We start from the raw sequence: 17,668 nt of genomic DNA on the forward strand, positions 1-17,668 counted from the left end.
GAGCGTTGACCGATGCTCTACCTCAGGCAGAAGCTTTTCGATACGATTTAAGCAACTGGACGATATCCAATTAAGCGTTTCCTTGCACAGGTCTTGCAGATTACATGCTGCATTGTTTACGCCGTACGGGCTGACGGGTTAGGTGGGGGAATGGAATGATCATAAACGTCGATGATTGTGGCTCAGCTATCTGCAGCTCAATACATATGTAGAGCTAGCGATTGGTGTAATTCATCGTTATCTGCATCCGAGCACATGTTCAATTGAATTGAGAATTCGGACTGCGGATTTCGCAGGCCGAATGGAAACCCAAGTCGCTGGATTGATAGGAGCGAATAGTGGAGACGACAACTTCTTCAATGTATGTATTGTACACTACCTAATGCAAGGGGCATCACATCTGCACGCCGCGAAGTTTTCGTCCCAGAGAACAAGATACCTATGTATTTCCCAGTCATAACTAATGCCGCACATGATTGTAAAGTTCCCGAATGCTCAAGTCTAGTGAGTTAATAGTGAATGAAAAATAAAATCTAGTATACGTATTACTTCCCAAATGCACGCTGTAATAAATACATAGGGCTTGATCACCTCTTTATGACACATATCTACGACATATACCACGAGACCTGCGTGTCAGATCATGGAACCGGCAGCTAAGTGGCTAACAGACTTGGGACGAAAACTGCCCGCAGACGCGTTGGTTGGCCACATAATCCTACATAGCTGTAATGACGCGTTTTCCTATCTACACTTTGTATTTGTATGTAGACAGCTTAAACGCGTTTCACGCATTGGGGGTTGGCCTGGGTGGGCTCATGGAGTAACATGGTGTATCGTATGTATCGACCATTGCCAAGCGAAGCCGATATTTGGATAAGCCTTGCCGAGGACCCCTTATTGAAAGGCCCCCAGGTCTCTCGCAAAAAGGGTTCGGGACTGTTGTTTCGGGCGACGGGGATAGCGAATGTTTTATACGCGGCCCCCAGCTTTGCGAGCTATGTACGATACACTACGCTAGCTAGCTTGTCCCCTATTGATGCGATTGTCATGTCTGTGCGATGTATGTACGGAGCCTTTCTTGGGGAATGGCGCTTCAGAAAAGAGTTGAGCTGGTCAAGCTACCAGTCGGTAGCACCACATCGAACCGCGCCTAGAGCTCAGAAAGGCAGAATTTGCAGTCATTCAGGTACGTAGAGTGGGTTAATAAGTGACGGATCCAGATCGACGGTGGACCAGTAATCTCGACTGGCAAATAAACGTGGATGGTCGGTTGAGCAAAGACCAATCAGAATTGTCCGAGACACACATTAAATTAGTTCGTACGGTCAGAGGATGGGCGAGCATGGGGCTACATGACTATGTATTGTACCTCGCTGCAGACCGGGGGTCATGTGCTACTGAACCAGTAACTAAACCAGTAACTGAACAGAGAGCTCAATGTCCATATCCATCTATATCCACCGCTGTAGGTCATTTGTACCGCTTCGGTACTACTGTACAATTCGATAGAGCATGGTTTTTTTTTGTTGGCGGCCTCCACACTGTCCTGCAGAAATGCGTAACGGGGTTGCTGCGAAGTGGAAAAAAGGGACAAATTTCACAAATTTTTGTTGTGAAGAAGTGTCTTCATGATGATCAGCACTGCAGCAGGAGATTGTTCTAACAACGTTTCAAAAATGTTCTATCGGTTGGGGGGAGCCGAGTTTCGAAATTCTAAAGAAGAAGAAGATTGTAAAAGGGACAGTACGGTATCAGAATTCTACTTCTGGCAATTTGGCCCTAAACAACGCATTTCTATTCGCGAAGGAAAAGCCCCCGGTGTATAAGTGACACTGTGCGACTATGGCCTCAGCTTAACTCTAACAGGCGGATACCGGAGCAACCAACCCAGGCGCAGGTCTCGGTACTTGGAAGGTACAAAGATCATTTAAGAACCTCGAAAGGCCGTCGGCATTTGAAAGCAATTACATGCAATTAACCGATCTGTTGCAATAATTTTGTTGCGATGTAACGCCGAAAGTATTCAACATACATATATTATACAATAGAAACATGGAGACGCGGCATAAAAGACGCCACAGACAAGAAAGACCTCATCATCATCATCATTTGTCTATCTCGCCGCAATCATGTCGTAAGTGTCTTTCTACGCATTTCTGATTTTGCAGTATAAGCGAGACCACAGGACCAATGACGAAGGGAGCGTGACGACTAGCGGATGGCAGTGCGTGGCTAAACAAGGAAACAAGCCACCGTGGCCCGCGCAACTCAAACTCGGTGCAGTTTTTAGTGGATGGTATGGTTATATAGAATGTACCTAACATACATAATGTAACTTAGATATACATGCGTATATGTATGTACGTTGTAGTGTATGCACCTGTGATGTCGAGCTGCAGGAAGATAGCTTCCATAGTCCAGACAGCAGCGCAAACTTACATATGCTCAAACGTGCCTATTTCTTGGACGCCTAACCGCAAATGAAATATATGTACTAGACAAGCAACCCGGTGCCAAATTAGTGCCTCTAGGCCACATGTCTATTTTCTGCAAATCATGTCATGACATACACATACAAATAACTATACACAAATCATACCTTCGGTATACTATCCGTTCCACGTAACCACGTTTGAAACGAGAGGCGCTTACGTGTGGCGCAAGGGAAGCTATAGCCTCAGACTATGTCATCGTAGCATATACACTATTATGATAATAGTCCGTTGTAGTACGTGGGCGCGCGAAGGATCAGACATGGAGTCATGTTTTCGCACACATTATGTGCCGCACGGCTGGACTTCGAAGCTAGAACCTAGCTGACGGGAATTGTGTCGTGCTCTTTCGTCTGAAGGAGTTGTGATACAATATCTGTAAAGAGATCAAGAGGCCAGGATTAAAAGCATGTCCAACAGCATACGTATAAGTAAGTCCAGAGGGCGGTATGCTACCTGGAGTCAGATGGTGACGAAACTAGGGTGTATGTGCACACCATTAGGCCTGCCCAGAAACCGGTCGTGGATGGGTGCATGCATATTCGCTCGGCAAGATAACCAGATGCCTTAAGAAATATCTATCGTAGCGTTGCGCTGCGCTGCCCGCATCCCACTTTTGCGGTCTATGTACAAGCGACGGGCTGCCACTAATAACGAACGTATTACATGTGCTACTGCAACATCGAGACGCTTATAACCTGGGCGGTTTTCGAATAGGCAGTTAGGATTCTCGATGACGAATTCCTGCATACACGTTAAACATTGTACATACCCGTATTTGGTGCGTATTTAGAGATGGGAGAAAGAGCTGAACGAACCAGAGTCCTATACGTACGTAACACACGTATTTCCTTCATACCATGGTAAGCCCTTCTTGAAGATCAAAGAGGCTGAGAGTTGGAAGGATTGAAATTCTACAGCGAAGATTAACTCGCCAACTCGCTAAGCCGACTCTAAGTAAGCCAACCGTGACCGGCGCAGGTAAGAATCGACCTACCCGATCAGCCTTGGGGCGGGATGGGCTGTGAACCTTGCACGCTACCGCATACCTCTCCCAGACTCCCCACGCAACCTAACTATACCCAAGTGCGGTACCACGGTTGCCTATTGTCGATGTATGGCCATGTATGTACAGTACATCTTGCATCTCAACACATGTAGGTCCGTAGGAGACAATAATAGAAGCTGAAGTCATTGTTGGATAATAGTGTAACCAGGGCGAATACACACATAATGAATATTCTTATTACATGCCTAACCTAACATTTAATATAATTAACTAGGTAGTTAATTAATTAAAAGATTCGTCAACTTTGAATAGAAAGATGCATCCGGATAGCCTATTCGAACGTCATTCAAATAAGTTACTTTTTTTTAAGATTCGTATGTTAGTGGATTTTTAGGTAAAATATAAAACAAATTTACCTCGAAGCTATGTAGATGCACACCGTGCCCTCGACCTACATGACGATACCAGTCTCGAACGTGAGCAGCGGAAAGGAAGCTTGGAAGCAGTTGGCTGTGTTAGGTAGCTTACGTCTAGGGTATGGCTGAATCGAGTAGCGTTGAGTAGCGTTGGTAGCTCGACTTGCAGCAACACACCTCTTTGTCTTTCTTTTTTTTTTCCCATGGGGAATTAAATTAAGTTTCCAATCCATCAGGAACGCTTTGTACGCTGGGTTATGACGACAGCCGGTCAAACTTCGACGGGGGTAGCACTATGTCTCTTATTATTCCCGCTCTGGGTATTGTTAAAGAACAAGAACAAAAGAGTCACATTTTGACTCCGACGGTACCTTTTGAGGAAACAAAAGAGAGAAAACACACACGCATACCTACACTTGTATTTTGTAGATGGGATCCATCATACCTTACCTAAATGTTGTACTACATAGACATATACTCGATACACTTTATCCTTACATCCTTTTATTAGTGCTCTTTTTCTGGCCAATTGTATGATTTACGTAATTCACGACGCTCCCAATTCGAACAAATACTCTTAGTCGCCTTACAATTATCGTTCATTCGATTGCATAAAGAGAGGTTACGCTAACTTTTAATAATAGCCTTGCAGGCGGTACCTGGCGTACACTACAGAGCAGGTACACGTACTGTACATCTGGCCACAAGCCCCCCCATAAACTTATGTACCTAAGGCATATTACATACGCTAAACCCTCCCCAGACACTACATAATCATAACCGTCACTACATAGTGTAGCGACGCTAAACTGACTAGCCTGTTAGCAGCTGGACCGGCTAGGCCCATGCTTGAAATATCTGGGAATTAGATCCCTTCCCGTCGTCAGAGCTACAAAATCCACTTTTGGGGGGCGCAGAATCCCTACCCATTTAATTTCTCTGTCGTACTAAACAAGGCTCCCCTTTTCCCTTATTGTTATTACTTTCGTGAGGTTCAACCTAGTAATTTTCCAGCTTCCCTCCCATTTTCTTGCCCTGCTTTGCCAATTAACTAGATTTTTATTTTTCCCTCCTTTTCCATTCCTCTTTTTTTTCTACCCTAGTATTACAATCCAAGAGAGGTCAATCCTAGGTTGTCGTGCAGCTAGTGCACCAATATCGCGACCTTCTCCAGAAGTGTCCCAACCCCCCCTCTCCCTCTCCTACCCCCTTCCCACTCAACGTCCTTCCTTGTGTTATCTTTTCCCGACTAGCCATTGTAACTCCGTTTTCTACTTCCCTTTTCCTCACTCCTTGTTGGCGACTCACCCACGCTCCTTAACCAAATTCCTCAAGAGTCGAGAGCTTCTATCGTCTTGGCCGAATAATATACGAGGAGTCAATCGCAGCACGTCACCACCAGCCATGTCGCTCTTCAGCTGGTGCTCGAAAAGAGTCGGAGGGCTGGCCATGCTAATGACCATAGCCCTCAGCTATTGGGTTATCTCCAAGGAAGCAGCTGTAGTGCGATATGACTACAAGTATATCCCACAGGATTCACTAAGCAAACCGTCGCATTCGACCGTCTCTGCCTCCTCAGAGGGAGGTGGTATCTGGACCCTCGTCTTCGCCTACTACTGCCTTCTAATTCATATACTGGTTTTCGCCTTCCCGATGCGATCATGCTGGGCTCTATTCGACGTAACTCGGAACTTGACAAAGGTTGCGCGTAGCACATCGCTCAGGGATTTCAAGCTAACCCACCGTCGTCGCGGCTCATCTACCTCTCTCTCCAGCTCCGAGACACTGACGTCCTCCAAGGAAGATTCGCTCCCTTCTTCTGCTACCAGCAGCGAGGCTGGCGACATCGAAACTGAGTTCTACACCGACGCTGACAGTGTCCACGAGCAAATTGTTCACGCAATTGTTATTCCCAACTACAAGGAGGAAGTGGATAGCTTGAGAGAGACGCTCGATGTTTTGGCTTCGCACCCCCAAGCTCGATCCGACTATGATGTAAGTTTCTTTATCCCCAATGAAACACTAGATGAAACATTAGCGAACGAAATTCGAGCTTGTCCATTTTCTATGGCAACAATTACGCTACTCTAGCATAATTGCACCAAAAGTTTGATTTTCAGCGCTAATCCGCCTCGTTCTTAGGTCTACCTCGCTATGGAACAACGTGAACACAACGTCGAGATGAAGGCTATGGGTCTCATTCAGGAATTCGTCAAGAAGTTTCGTTCAATCGACTTTACCCTCCACCCTTCTGATATCCCTGGCGAGTCTCCTGGAAAGGGTAGCAACATGGCATGGGCTGCGCGTAAACTCAGTGAGCGGTATACTTCAACTATGAGGAAGAACGTGATTGTCACTGGAATCGATGGTACGCATAATAACCCAAAATTGCTCTAAAGGGCGCTTCGACTCTATCATTGTTAATCGTACAAATAAGCTAACCAACCTTCAAAATACAGCCGATAGCCATCTGTCAACAAACTACTTCGCTCAGCTCACGAACATGCACGTGTCTTACCCTGAAACTGCAAGTACTACTTTGTATTCTGCTCCTATCATCTTCGACCGCAATGCCCATGCTGTCCCTGCTATTGTCCGTGTGGCAGATATTCTATGGGCTGCCGCTGGTCTCTCTGGTCTCTACCGCGGTTCAACTATCTCTCCCCCTACCTCTGTCTATTCCGTGCCGCTTCCGTTGGTCGACCGAGTTGGAGGTTGGGACGGTGATTCCGAAGCTATTGGCGAGGATTTGCACATGTACCTGAAGTGTTTCTTTGCGCTCAACGGTCACTTGACCGGAAGGGCCATCATGAGTCCCGTTAGTCAGAGCAATGTTAAGGGTAACGGCGGTAAGGGCGTCCAAGAGGTATACAACGACATGCAGGCCCGTTATAAGCAAGCTTTACGACACATGTGGGGAGCTTTGGATTCTGGTTTCGCTCTTCGGAAGTTTGTGGAGCTCTGGCAAGAACGACATCACACCGCCAGAGCTTTCCGTCCCCTCCACGTCGCATTGTAAGATTTGACACTCGTATTCCCAGGATTTTCAAGCTAAATTTACTACAGAAACAACCCTACCGATTCATATATCACCCAAAGTCAGCTCGACATTAGCCCAGAGCAGACTCTTGAGAGCCAGGTTTTCCACGATGTTACTTCCGATACGCTAAAAGAGCCTGACTGGAAGCGGATCATCGTCCTTTTTCACCGACTTTTCGAGGCTCACTTCTTACCCCTGCAGATGACCATCCTCGTTGTTGCTTCGACATTGTACATGTGGGTTACTGATAACTCGGACCCTCACCAGCTGGGTTGGCTCTTCACTGTTTGCAACGTCTTGAGGACAGCAGGCCTTATGGAGGTCGTAGTTATGCTGTTCCTATACGAGAAGTTCCACAAGATTTGTGTCACTACGCGCGAGAGAGAAATGAACGAGGCTGGTCTATCCAAGGGGATGTGTTTCTCTCATCGTCATGTTAAGAAGAACTTTTTCGACTACGCCATGGCGCCGCTTGTGGCGCCGCTATATGGGTCGATACCGACAGCTCAGGCTCAACTAATGCACTTTTTTACGTTAGATCTAGTGTACACGGTCAGCAAAAAAGTTACGCGGCAAAGGGCAAAGTCTGTGCTCGCAAATGTTATGCCGTAAATGAGTTTGGTTATTTTGAGTTTAATAATATTCGTCCAGACCGGCTACCGCGGTGGTTCGGGTCGTGCGCTTTCAGTTCGATTCTCTATCAACCCGTTGAAGACCGACGAAGCGAGCGAACTTTTCAGAATTTTTGAAAGAAAGCTCCAAGGAGCTATGTGTAAATAGAGGGCATGATGTTGATATGCATGGCATCGGCACTGGCATTCTAGATACGGGGATCCTTATTCTGGGCTCACGGAGTTCTAGGAGCAAATCGCAGGAACACAAGACGTTTTTCCTGCCGGCATTCGTTTACGAGGCAAGAGAGATAGTGGCCGGGAAGAGTACGGCTCAGCAGTCCAAATCGGCTCGTCGGGGTCGAGGGACGCATCTGTCCGATTGGGGGGCGGGCTAGCCCAGCGAGGACGAGAATCGGGTTTTATGATGGGGAGAACCCAAGATACCTAATGCGCGAACCTAGCCCGGTAATATTTAATATTCATGTACATAACGAGGCGCCATCCTCCGACGGGGCTGGTGGATTGGGAGCACGCCGGTGAACGAGAATAGTTGTCAAGTAGTACTCTTGAAACTTACAACGATAAATGATACATCGTATTGCTCTAGAGCCGAATATGTGCGGAGAATATGATCTGTGATATTACTTTGCATAGTCGGGCGTTTCGGAGACTGGTCCGATGGGTAAGCGATCCGACTGGCAGACCTGGAGTTGAGTGTTGTATATGTCAAAGTTTGCCGACTTCATCAGCATGATATATCTCACTCTTCAAAGGCCGTAATTATAAACCGGCACATTAACATTCTTGCGTGCGACGTGTTCGTTTATTGTAACCGAAGTAAGAAATAAGAAAAGAAAAGAAAAGCAAAGCAAAGCAGAGTACCTAACACCTAAGCGTTGGAGTTCCGTCCATACATATTCCAAACCCCCTAGCTCCGAGTCGAGTCGGAGTAGACGCAACTCGACCAATGGTATTACACGGTTTATTGGGGGGGCGCTGTACCCTCTAGACCGCACCTCCTCGGCGTCTTCGCGATCCATCGCGCAGCGCTATCGTCCGTTCTGTCTCGGAGTCTGGCTGTGGGGTTCGTCACTGGCTTGCTCCGCGAGGGCATGGAGGTTAGGTTTTGTTTTGTTGTGCGGGTGAGGCTCGTTTTCGTAGGGGAGGCAGAAGGGAGGGTGAAGTGTATAAATATACCTAGGGGCCTCGCGTGTTTGAGTTGGGATTTTGTGATAACTACCTACCTACCTAGGTACCTATATAAGTGTCTTCAGCCTGAATCTTGGATTTGATATTTGCTCTCTTGCTTACCTATAGGACTCATAACTACCTATTTTTTTTCCAGGAACTCTTTTTTTGAAAGGTCTTTTATAGTTATTCTAGTTAGCGGAACATAACGCAAGACGACAGACGAGACAATATGGCTGCTGCTAACGCAAACGGTTCCGCGCGACATACCGTCCGCGTCGGCGTGTTCATCCCTACGATGTGCCAGCTCCTCGACGCGGCGTCGGTTGATATTATTGGTTCCATGAGCTATGAATGGTCAGTCCCAAACTCATATCGCTCACTAATTATAACTACTCTCATTCATAAAACTAACATATCACCCCAGTACGTCGTAGAGTGGTCCTGTCCTGTCCTGTCCTGTCCCTCTCCGGCCTCTTAGAAAGGGGCTGTCGACGCTGTGGAATAATACAAGACCTTCCTACTTACTTAAGACCTGCTAACAATTCCAACGCAAGACATGACCGCCTTCCGCCACCTCCTCCCCGAGCCCGTCATCGACCTTGCGCCCTTCGTCGAGATCCACTACATCGGCTCCGTGCGCGCGGGCGAGCACATCACGCTGACGTCCAACGAGTCGATCCTGGCCACGGACCACTACAGCGACGCGGCGGTCGCCCCCGGCAAGCTCGACATCGTGCTGGTCCCCGGGCCCGACCCGGCATCGCACCCCGAGGCGGCCGCGCTGGAGTGGCTAAGCGCGCAGGCGGATACCCCCGGCGTCGATATCCTGAGCGTGTGCACGGGCATCTTCATCTGCGGCGAGGCGGGCCTGCTTAGGGGGAAGAGGGCGTGCGGGCCGCGCGCGCTGCAGGATATGATTCGCCAGAGGGGCTTTGGCGAGAAGGAGTTGATTGGGGATAAGTATCGCTGGGTGCAGGATGGGAACTTGTGGTCGGGTGGTAGGTTTTGACCCCCTTTTTCTCGGTCACTCTTCCCCCCTTTTCACGTCGTGTTGTTCCCGTATCGTATCTTTGCTAACACCGGTATTTCTTGGATTTAAAAAGGCGGCGTGACCAACGGCAATGACCTCGTGGCGGCGTACTGCCGCGCGACGCCGCGACATTTTGCTCGGCCTACCGTGGAGATGGCTATCGAGACTATGGAAGTGGGTGATCGTGGGCGAGAATATAGTGATGGTTAGTCTTACCTCCGTTCTTCCACATTTTGCTGGGGGGATTATTATTTTTTTCCCTTCCGGGCCTAGCTAACGTGCTCCAGGGCAAACAGAGGCGTCCCTCAAAAAGAAGATCGAGGATATTATCGCGGAGGCTAATGCGATTATTGCTGCTAAGAACTAAGAGCAGAATCACCTAAGAGTTAGATACGGAGGTTGATATAAGGGGTGGAGGACGACGGTATGGTAAAATAAAATTGTGAAAGAAACGAGGACTACTCTCTACTCTAGAGTTCGATAGCAAAGTAAGAAAAGAAGCGAAGAATTATTTTCGTACGCTGTGGTATATACGTCCGTGTTTTCGTCTATATGTGAACTGAGACATTCTCTAGCAGGTGTTGGTTTTTGGTCACTGAGACAAGACCTTCCTTAGGCTGAACCCCTATTTGAAGACGTTAGGTATATATATTATACCTTAGTTTCTAATATGACACTTCAAAGTCGTTTACTTCAACTTATATGATCTTATAACTTATAAGATATAACTTACCTAAGAACTCGGATAGCCATACTACATAGTATCCAAGCCACACCCTGACTAATACGTACATACGTACATATACGTACCTCCTAGCTATATTAGATTAAGTAAAAGCCCTCATCAACAGTCAACAAGAAAGAAATCCTAAGGTATACCGTCATTTGTTATTGTCATACCTAATACAGCCGTACCATTGGCTAGCCCGAGGCTTCGCTGCAGAAGCTGGTTGCCCGTCGCTAAAACCATCTAAGCAAAGCGGCTGTGAGGATCCGTGCGGATAAGCCTCTTTTTAACTAGCGCCGCCTTATCTATAAACGCGGTAAGACTTTTTGGGTGGGGTGTTGCTGCGGCGGAAGTTTTTTTACTCGAAGGAAAAAAAAAATTTGGAGAAAAGTAAAAGACGGACAGCTTAGTTAGCTTCTTAACTTTTTTTTTTCACCTTCTTCTTCAACGGGTCTCAAGTCGCGTCTGAAGTCTTTCTTTTTTTTCCTCTTCCTCATCCATAAAATATTATCTTCTCTCTTGCGCTTTGCAAGTTTCAATCCATAAACAACAGTGTTCCTCATTGAGCTTTCAATTCCATCTCAAGCCCAAATCACATCTTCTAGTTATTTAACCAAAGTCAAACTTATCATTCACGATGCCTATATTACCTGTCGCCCTCTACGGGCTCGAGGTCCCGGCGCAAGGCGTCATGGTTCCTGCTATGCAGGAGGAGGGTATCCATGGTGCTTCTGTAAGTACTATATGACATGGTTACGACGGAATCTCCCCCGCCGCTTCATCATGTCCAGTATTTCGGTCTAAAGTTGTAAGTACTAATATAGAATCTCAAGTATCGCATCACCATGGCTGCTCTTGACCCCACCGAGGAGCCTGAAGCCGATGATGAGGGCAATATCCCCGCCGTCCCGCGTTCTACGCTTAAGCTCATCCGCAAGCGACCTTCTCTCGAGGACGACCTTAATGAAGAATTGCTAAACCGGTTCATGGGTGGCGGTGACGATGAGTCGGATGAAGACGACGAAGAAGATTCGGATGAAGAGGTCAATGGCGGCCCTAGTGACCCCTCCAAGTCGAAGAAGGCCCGTCGCGAGGCTGCTCTGCAAAAACTCATCGAAGCTGCCCAAGAAGAGGAAGACTCGGATGAGGAGATGGAGGACGATGACGCCAAACCCAAATCAAAGATCAATGGTGCCGCTAAGACCAAGAAGGCCAAGAAGGGCAAGGAGCCCGCTACTTCCAGCGACGACGAAGATGACGATGAGAGCATCGATTCTACTACCCTAGATCTCGAGGAGCTTGTCGTTTGTACCCTTGATACTGAACGCGTATGTCTTGCCCTGAAAACTTTTTTTTATAGCTCTACTAACGTAACCCAAAGAATTACCAACAACCCCTCGACATCACCATTGGCGCTGATGAGGAGGTCTTCTTCGTTGTCAAGGGTACTCACACCATTCACTTGACTGGTAACTACGTTGTCGACTCTGAAGATGTCTCCGACGAGGAAGATGAGGACGATGATGACTACGGTCTGGGCATCGAAGAGTATGGCCCTGATGACTCTGAGATAGATGAGCTTGATGATCTCCAGGACCCTCGTGTTACAGAGGTGGACACCGACGAAGAGGATGCTCCTAAACTGGTAGCTGCCGAAACCAAGAAGGGCAAGAAGCGCCAGGCTGAGGAAGCGGAGAGCCTCGATGACTTGATGGCCAAGGCCGAGGAAACCAAGTTGAGCAAGAAGCAGCAGAAAAAGCTCAAGAACAACAAGGGGGAGCCTGTTGGTGTTAAGGAGGACGCCAAGGCCGAGCCCACCAAGGACGCTTCCACCAAGGGTGATAAGAAAGTCCAGTTCGCCAAGAACCTAGAACAAGGTCCCACTGGTTCGGCTGCCGCCGAGAAGGGCGCTACCCCCGGCGTAAAGGTTGTCCAGGGTGTCACTGTTGACGACCGCAAGATAGGATCTGGCCGCGTCGCAAAGAAGGGTAACAAGGTTGAAGTCCGATATATCGGCAAGCTTCTGGATGGAAAGGTCTTCGACGGTAAGTTTCGCTCGCAGAGGATAACGTACGGGCGTTTACTAACGTGAAAATAGCCAACAAGAAGGGAAAGCCCTTCAGCTTCTCTGTAGGAAAGGGTGAAGTTATTAAGGGTTGGGATATTGGAATCCAGGGCATGGCCATCGGTGGCGAACGCCGACTGACCATTCCTGCTCACCTCGCCTACGGAAGCAAAGCGCAACCCGGCATCCCCGGCAACAGCACACTGGTGTTTGACATCAAGCTGATGAACATAAAATAAGCGCGCAATAGTCACCGTGCGTAGCATTTCCTTGGAATTTCCTTACCTGCAGATACCACTACGGTTGTACTCTTATGTCTGGTTTTTTTCGGTCAAGTTTTTCGGTACGATCCGTTGACGAGTCTCATAATGTCGTGCTGTTGGGTCTCCGACCTGCGCGAATCTGCGAGGATCTGGCGTCTCGTCAGGCGCAGGAAGCAGATGTTGTCATAAGGGATGACGAGGTCTGCGTTGCATTACAGGCGTACAATTTTCGAGGGAGGTTGGGTATCCTCTCCGTGCACGTGTTTCCGCTGATTTCTATAGGCAGTCTTGATACTCAGATAGACTAGCTATACTGAATTCGTTGTTTTCGGTTAATCGCCGCGGTCGTTGGATTTGTGATTTCTGTGAATGATAAGTGGTCTTCGTGATAGGTTATGGGCCGTAATGAAGGAGTCTTTCTATTAAAGCCAACCCATAATGGCGTAGTAATAATGAAATGTTATAAGCAAATACAATATGGTAGGTAGGTAGGTGTAGAAGCTATAGCTACCTAATTATATTTGTTTGCTTGAACTTCTGTGCTCCGCCTAATTGGCCCTGAGCAAGGAACTTGGTAGGACGCATACCTGAGTAGCCCCTATTTTCACTATTATCCGTAAATACCTACGAATGGCGCGTCTATACACAAAATCAGGATTTACTATTCGCTTTTGGTTCCTGTTACATAATTCGCTAACTTGGCAGCGGGACTCCTCGACAGTAATTACAACCAAGCAGACGTATTAGACTTGGTTATTTGATTTACCTGCTCGGTACCGAACTAGCTACGCCGATTCATGTTTGTAAAGATTCCTCTATTATATCACTTAGTTATATATTATCCAACTAACCTAGAATACATATTAATATGTTTCCCATCTATTCTAACTACATTTTAAATAAAGATGAGGTTTTATATAAGTCGGAATTTGGATGTGGTAACTATGTGATGAGTGAATGATATGAAGTGTTTAAGTCTTGCTTTCATACATACGGACCTATATGAGTTAGGTACTTACACTAATGTAGTTATATTCTATGACTTGTACAACGGTATGAACTAAATCGATCTATTTCCGATGTTTCAAATACTTTGTAGCATAGAATGAAGCTATTCGGACTTTTGCTCTTTACCCCTTTTCCACCGCCGAATTAGTCGGGGTAATATTGGGCCGGTAATTTGCCACGACCCATGTAGGCATCGACGCATCGTATGCTGCAATTGGGGGTGATGATTGGCTGATACTAGCTCGAATACCTTGTTCATTCATTCTCAGGACTCCTTGACTATACGACGAGCTTAACTTATATATTTCTTAAAATTACGTTAAAATATACCGGCGCCAATTCCGACAGTATCTCATCCCCATTCCGTGGCAGACAATGCCCGAATTCGAATTCGTGAACGTGGCTCGTCCCGGCGACGTAAAACGCCACTCTACCAAAATCCGCCGCCATGTCATGAAAGATATCGGCAAGGCCCGCCGGAAACCGCGGGCAAAGACGCGAGGAGAAGTGGTGGTAATTGGAGAGAATAGCTCTCCCGCCGGTAAAGACGGGGATACGTCACAGAGGGGCAGCTCATCTACAACCTCTTTAGTTCTCCCAGATCCAAGGGGGGATAGCATATTACAGACGTTACCGTATCCGATCGATATGAATGAGGAACGGCTAAGTCTAATCCGATATGGTAGGTAAATAAAGAACCCATAAGAGGCCATAATATCTTCAAGTCTAATAATATCAGTTGTCGACGAGGCGAAATCCCATTATAGACCGTTCCGGTTTACATGGTTGACGATGGGATTGTCGGACACGGCCGCTTGGCATATTACGCTTGCGAATGCCGCCTCGTATCGCCAAGCCAGCCAGTTGCCGCCGGGGTCGACAGCGGAATATAGCTGCAGCGTCGAGGCCATGAAGTGGTATACGCTATCGCTGGCGTCTATTACTAAGAGGCTTGCGGATCCTAATGAGAAAGACACAGAAGGGCTTATAGTTGCTATTACGGGATTCGTCTGCCACGACGTACGTACTATTTATACAACTCTATTAGCTAGCTACTTGTCGTACTGAGAGATATATTCCAGGCTACAATAGGTAACTTCGATCGTTTCCGTATTCATATGGAAGGCCTTCAGCGTATCATTAATAAGAAAGGCGGGCTGGATGCGTTAAATAGCCCATTCCTGCGATTGATGATATCCTGGTGGGTTGTTATCTACTTCAAAATAGCTCCTACAAAGTCTACCTATCACCTAACACGACACAATAGGCTCGATCTAATCGGAGCAACATATTACAACAGCAAGCCTCGTTTTAGCATCCCAGAAGGTTCCATCCGAGAAATCGACACGGGCAACGACTCCCAATACCTACAGCAGCTGCTGAGCTCCTGGGACGCGGACTGTCCCACCCTAGGCGACATCATGAGCGCCATGAAAGCCACAGCCGCGGTCGCCAGCTACATCAACCACCGGCCCGCGGACGACGGGTTCTGGACCGACGACGTGGCCGTAGCGCGGCTGCTCGGCCCGGCCTTCCACGAGATCCTATCTCTCGACGGCCGCGCGCTGCCAACCAACACCTCGGACCCGAATTACTCGGCGACCGCCGCGCGGGAAGCCTTCCGGCGGGCGGCGCTGGTGTTCCTCGCCGCGGTAAAGGCGAAGATGGGCGCGGGCGCGTTCGAGATGGACAGGCATCTCGATGCGTTCCGGCAGATATCGCAGCTGCCGCTGGTGGATTGGGGCGTCGTGCCCGAGTTGAATCTCTGGGCGCATGTCGTCAGCGCTATGCAGGAGGAGAGTCCCAGTCGGGCGTGGCATATCTTGACTATAGTGGGGATTATGGAGACTATGGGATTGCGGACTGGCGGCCAGGCTGTGGACGTTGCGCGGGGGATTATTTGGGTGGATGCGATTGATGGGGGGAAGTCGGATTTGCTGTGTCGGGAGATTGATGGCTATCTGGAAGCTAGTATGGCGCGAGGGCTGGGGGGTGTGGGTGTGGGTGTGTCTTTGGATCCCCGGCTTGATGATCTTTCTGGAGGTGTTGGGAGCTGAGAGGACTATATACGCTGGATACTAGGTTACTGAGTTGCGAACTATTCGGATGGGAGAAACAGCTAAGTGACTTATATGGAAATACCCTTATACAACTGATACTGATATTAAATATAGACAGAATACCCCCTTTTCACTTGACCTATCTAACATTATTCTTTGGCCTGTCTGGCCCGGCTTCAACCAAAAATCAGATACCTTTCCCCTTAATATAATATATCATGGAAATTACACCTCCCCTCACCTACTCCCCGTGATCCCGGCATCAGCAGCAATAAACTGCCCCGTCACCCACCGACTCCTCTCCGACGCAAGCAGCAGCACCACATCGGCAATATCCTCCGGCACACCGCGGCGTTCCGCGCCCCGCTGCAGCAGGACCATCGGGTCGATGATTTCGGGCGAGTCCTTGACCATGTCAGTTACCACGGGCCCCGGGGCCACCGTGTTCACCGTGATGCCGTGGGTGCGGCCGAGCTAATTAAATCGAGCCTTTTTTTTAGCTTTTTGATCCGGGATCTGATCTGTCTGTCGAATTGGAAAATTGGAATTGAGAAAGAAAGAACCCTTACCTCGCCAGCCCACGACGTAGTCAGGCTGTCCTGCGCTGCTTTGGAGGCCGCGTAGAGCCCGACTTGGGGCGGGTGCGTCTTCGATGCTATGCTTCCGATGTTAATGATACGGCCGCCCGGCGGCATACGCCCCTGGTCGACGACCGCTTGGGTCATGAACAGCTGGCCGTATACGTTGGTTGCGAAGGTGCGTTGGCATAGCTCGAAGTCGGTTTCTCGCAGGAGTCGGGTTGCGCCGTAGCCTGCGTTGTTGACTAGGGAGTGAGTGTGTTGCGTTAATATGAATATCTCATAGTTCTAGTGGGCAGGTATTACTGCTACGTGAGACTTCGTACCAAGGATGTCGATGTGATTCGCCCCGAGCTGTCCCAGCGTCTCGGCAATGATCCCCCGGGACCCCTTCGGCGTGGATATGTCTCCTTGCACGCATGCCACGTCGACCCCGTACTCGTCCCGGATCGACTGGGCTATCTCGTTTGCCCCCTGAGCCGAGCTCTCGGAGACGTAGTGGATAGCTACGGAAGCGCCGTTACGGGCTAATGCCCTTGCTATTGCTGCCCCGATACCGTTCTCGCGGCCGCTACCAGTGACGATAGCAATCTTGCCGGCGAGTGAAAAGGAATCCGCTGTTGTGTTTACAGCTGGCATATTTGTAAGACTCGGCATGCTGAAGACGAAATAGATGGATGTATGCTTATTTCTTGAGTAACTAACCTAAAAGTGTGTATGACAACAAACAAAAATACCAGTGAGTGAGTGAAGTTACAACTGACCCCCTCACCCGACACGATGTCTTTGTCTTCTTATACCATCGCTCATTCTCGTCGGCCATACACAACTGTGTCATCAGTGGCGTGTTTGGTACTATCCCAAAGGAAGACTAATGAACCGCGCACGGTTCTCCGGGGACAAATCAGAAGGGATTCCGATCAATATCTTAAACATCAGTGTAACTTAGGTCCCTAGCTTAGATCCCGATAAAGAAGTTCTTTTTAAAAAAGGAAATATAGTCAATCAAATGTTGAAGGCTGCGGCCAATTGGACTTTAAGGGGGGTTTTAATGATGCTTTGTGTAACGTCGGGAGTTATCCCCTTGTGCCAGGTACTCGATATATTTACTCGAGCTAGGTATTCTTTAGGACTATCTTCCTGCAAACGGTATATCTTGTGAGATATGAGAT

At 48.2% G+C, this 17,668-nt stretch overlaps 5 protein-coding genes across 5 annotated transcripts; 4 read left to right on the top strand and 1 right to left on the bottom strand.

Moving 5' to 3' along the window:
* The first annotated feature begins 4,834 nt into the window (after window positions 1–4,834).
* Window positions 4,835–8,182, top strand: F5Y00DRAFT_236967 (glycosyl transferase family group 2-domain-containing protein). Its single transcript, XM_048007768.1, has 4 exons — window positions 4,835–5,915; window positions 6,063–6,288; window positions 6,380–6,935; window positions 6,987–8,182. Exons 1-4 carry the CDS (start codon window positions 5,325–5,327, stop codon window positions 7,570–7,572), a joined length of 1,959 nt encoding a protein of 652 aa, XP_047864824.1. The 5' UTR covers window positions 4,835–5,324; the 3' UTR covers window positions 7,573–8,182.
* Window positions 8,183–8,842: 660 nt separating this feature from the next.
* Window positions 8,843–10,607, top strand: F5Y00DRAFT_236969 (class I glutamine amidotransferase-like protein). The gene is made up of 5 exons (XM_048007769.1): window positions 8,843–9,118; window positions 9,320–9,763; window positions 9,869–10,000; window positions 10,083–10,419; window positions 10,528–10,607. The coding sequence occupies exons 1-4, from the start codon at window positions 8,995–8,997 to the stop codon at window positions 10,160–10,162; spliced, it is 780 nt and encodes a 259-aa protein (XP_047864825.1). The 5' UTR covers window positions 8,843–8,994; the 3' UTR covers window positions 10,163–10,419; window positions 10,528–10,607.
* A 314-nt stretch (window positions 10,608–10,921) lies between these two features.
* F5Y00DRAFT_236970 (uncharacterized protein) lies at window positions 10,922–13,449 on the top strand. Its single transcript, XM_048007770.1, has 4 exons — window positions 10,922–11,255; window positions 11,356–11,850; window positions 11,904–12,567; window positions 12,621–13,449. Exons 1-4 carry the CDS (start codon window positions 11,160–11,162, stop codon window positions 12,824–12,826), a joined length of 1,461 nt encoding a protein of 486 aa, XP_047864826.1. The 5' UTR covers window positions 10,922–11,159; the 3' UTR covers window positions 12,827–13,449.
* Window positions 13,450–14,233: 784 nt separating this feature from the next.
* Window positions 14,234–15,915, top strand: F5Y00DRAFT_262054 (uncharacterized protein; the record flags this gene model as incomplete). The annotated part of the gene is made up of 4 exons (XM_048011315.1): window positions 14,234–14,540; window positions 14,598–14,878; window positions 14,941–15,059; window positions 15,126–15,915. The coding sequence occupies 4 exons, from the start codon at window positions 14,234–14,236 to the stop codon at window positions 15,913–15,915; spliced, it is 1,497 nt and encodes a 498-aa protein (XP_047864827.1).
* Window positions 15,916–16,063: 148 nt separating this feature from the next.
* Window positions 16,064–17,422, bottom strand: F5Y00DRAFT_76604 (putative short-chain dehydrogenase). Its single transcript, XM_048014124.1, has 3 exons — window positions 16,823–17,422; window positions 16,488–16,741; window positions 16,064–16,392 (listed from the first exon to the last, which is right to left on the bottom strand). Exons 1-3 carry the CDS (start codon window positions 17,151–17,153, stop codon window positions 16,156–16,158), a joined length of 822 nt encoding a protein of 273 aa, XP_047864828.1. The 5' UTR covers window positions 17,154–17,422; the 3' UTR covers window positions 16,064–16,155.
* Between the last annotated feature and the right edge of the window lie 246 nt (window positions 17,423–17,668).

Source organism: Daldinia vernicosa (assembly GCF_022497035.1).
Source record: "Daldinia vernicosa strain CBS 139.73 unplaced genomic scaffold F5Y00scaffold_23, whole genome shotgun sequence".
NCBI classification, from domain to species: domain Eukaryota; kingdom Fungi; phylum Ascomycota; class Sordariomycetes; order Xylariales; family Hypoxylaceae; genus Daldinia; species Daldinia vernicosa.

What these genes read in the sequence shown, in the direction of transcription:
- F5Y00DRAFT_236967 (XM_048007768.1), top strand. Translation starts at nt 5,325, where the DNA reads ATGTCGCTCTTCAGCTGGTGCTCGAAAAGAGTCGGAGGGCTGGCCATG. An exon ending in AAGCTCGATCCGACTATGAT is followed by an intron (nt 5,916 to 6,062) that starts GTAAGTTTCTTT and finishes CCTCGTTCTTAG; the next exon opens with GTCTACCTCGCTATGGAACA. An exon ending in GATTGTCACTGGAATCGATG is followed by an intron (nt 6,289 to 6,379) that starts GTACGCATAATA and finishes TTCAAAATACAG; the next exon opens with CCGATAGCCATCTGTCAACA.
- F5Y00DRAFT_236969 (XM_048007769.1), top strand. Translation starts at nt 8,995, where the DNA reads ATGGCTGCTGCTAACGCAAACGGTTCCGCGCGACATACCGTCCGCGTC. An exon ending in TGGGAACTTGTGGTCGGGTG is followed by an intron (nt 9,764 to 9,868) that starts GTAGGTTTTGAC and finishes GGATTTAAAAAG; the next exon opens with GCGGCGTGACCAACGGCAAT. An exon ending in TGGGCGAGAATATAGTGATG is followed by an intron (nt 10,001 to 10,082) that starts GTTAGTCTTACC and finishes AACGTGCTCCAG; the next exon opens with GGCAAACAGAGGCGTCCCTC.
- F5Y00DRAFT_236970 (XM_048007770.1), top strand. Translation starts at nt 11,160, where the DNA reads ATGCCTATATTACCTGTCGCCCTCTACGGGCTCGAGGTCCCGGCGCAA. An exon ending in AGGGTATCCATGGTGCTTCT is followed by an intron (nt 11,256 to 11,355) that starts GTAAGTACTATA and finishes TAGAATCTCAAG; the next exon opens with TATCGCATCACCATGGCTGC. An exon ending in GGATGGAAAGGTCTTCGACG is followed by an intron (nt 12,568 to 12,620) that starts GTAAGTTTCGCT and finishes ACGTGAAAATAG; the next exon opens with CCAACAAGAAGGGAAAGCCC.
- F5Y00DRAFT_76604 (XM_048014124.1), bottom strand. Translation starts at nt 17,153, where the DNA reads ATGCCGAGTCTTACAAATATGCCAGCTGTAAACACAACAGCGGATTCC. An exon ending in GAATCACATCGACATCCTTG is followed by an intron (nt 16,742 to 16,822) that starts GTACGAAGTCTC and finishes CTCACTCCCTAG; the next exon opens with TCAACAACGCAGGCTACGGC. An exon ending in CTACGTCGTGGGCTGGCGAG is followed by an intron (nt 16,393 to 16,487) that starts GTAAGGGTTCTT and finishes CGATTTAATTAG; the next exon opens with CTCGGCCGCACCCACGGCAT.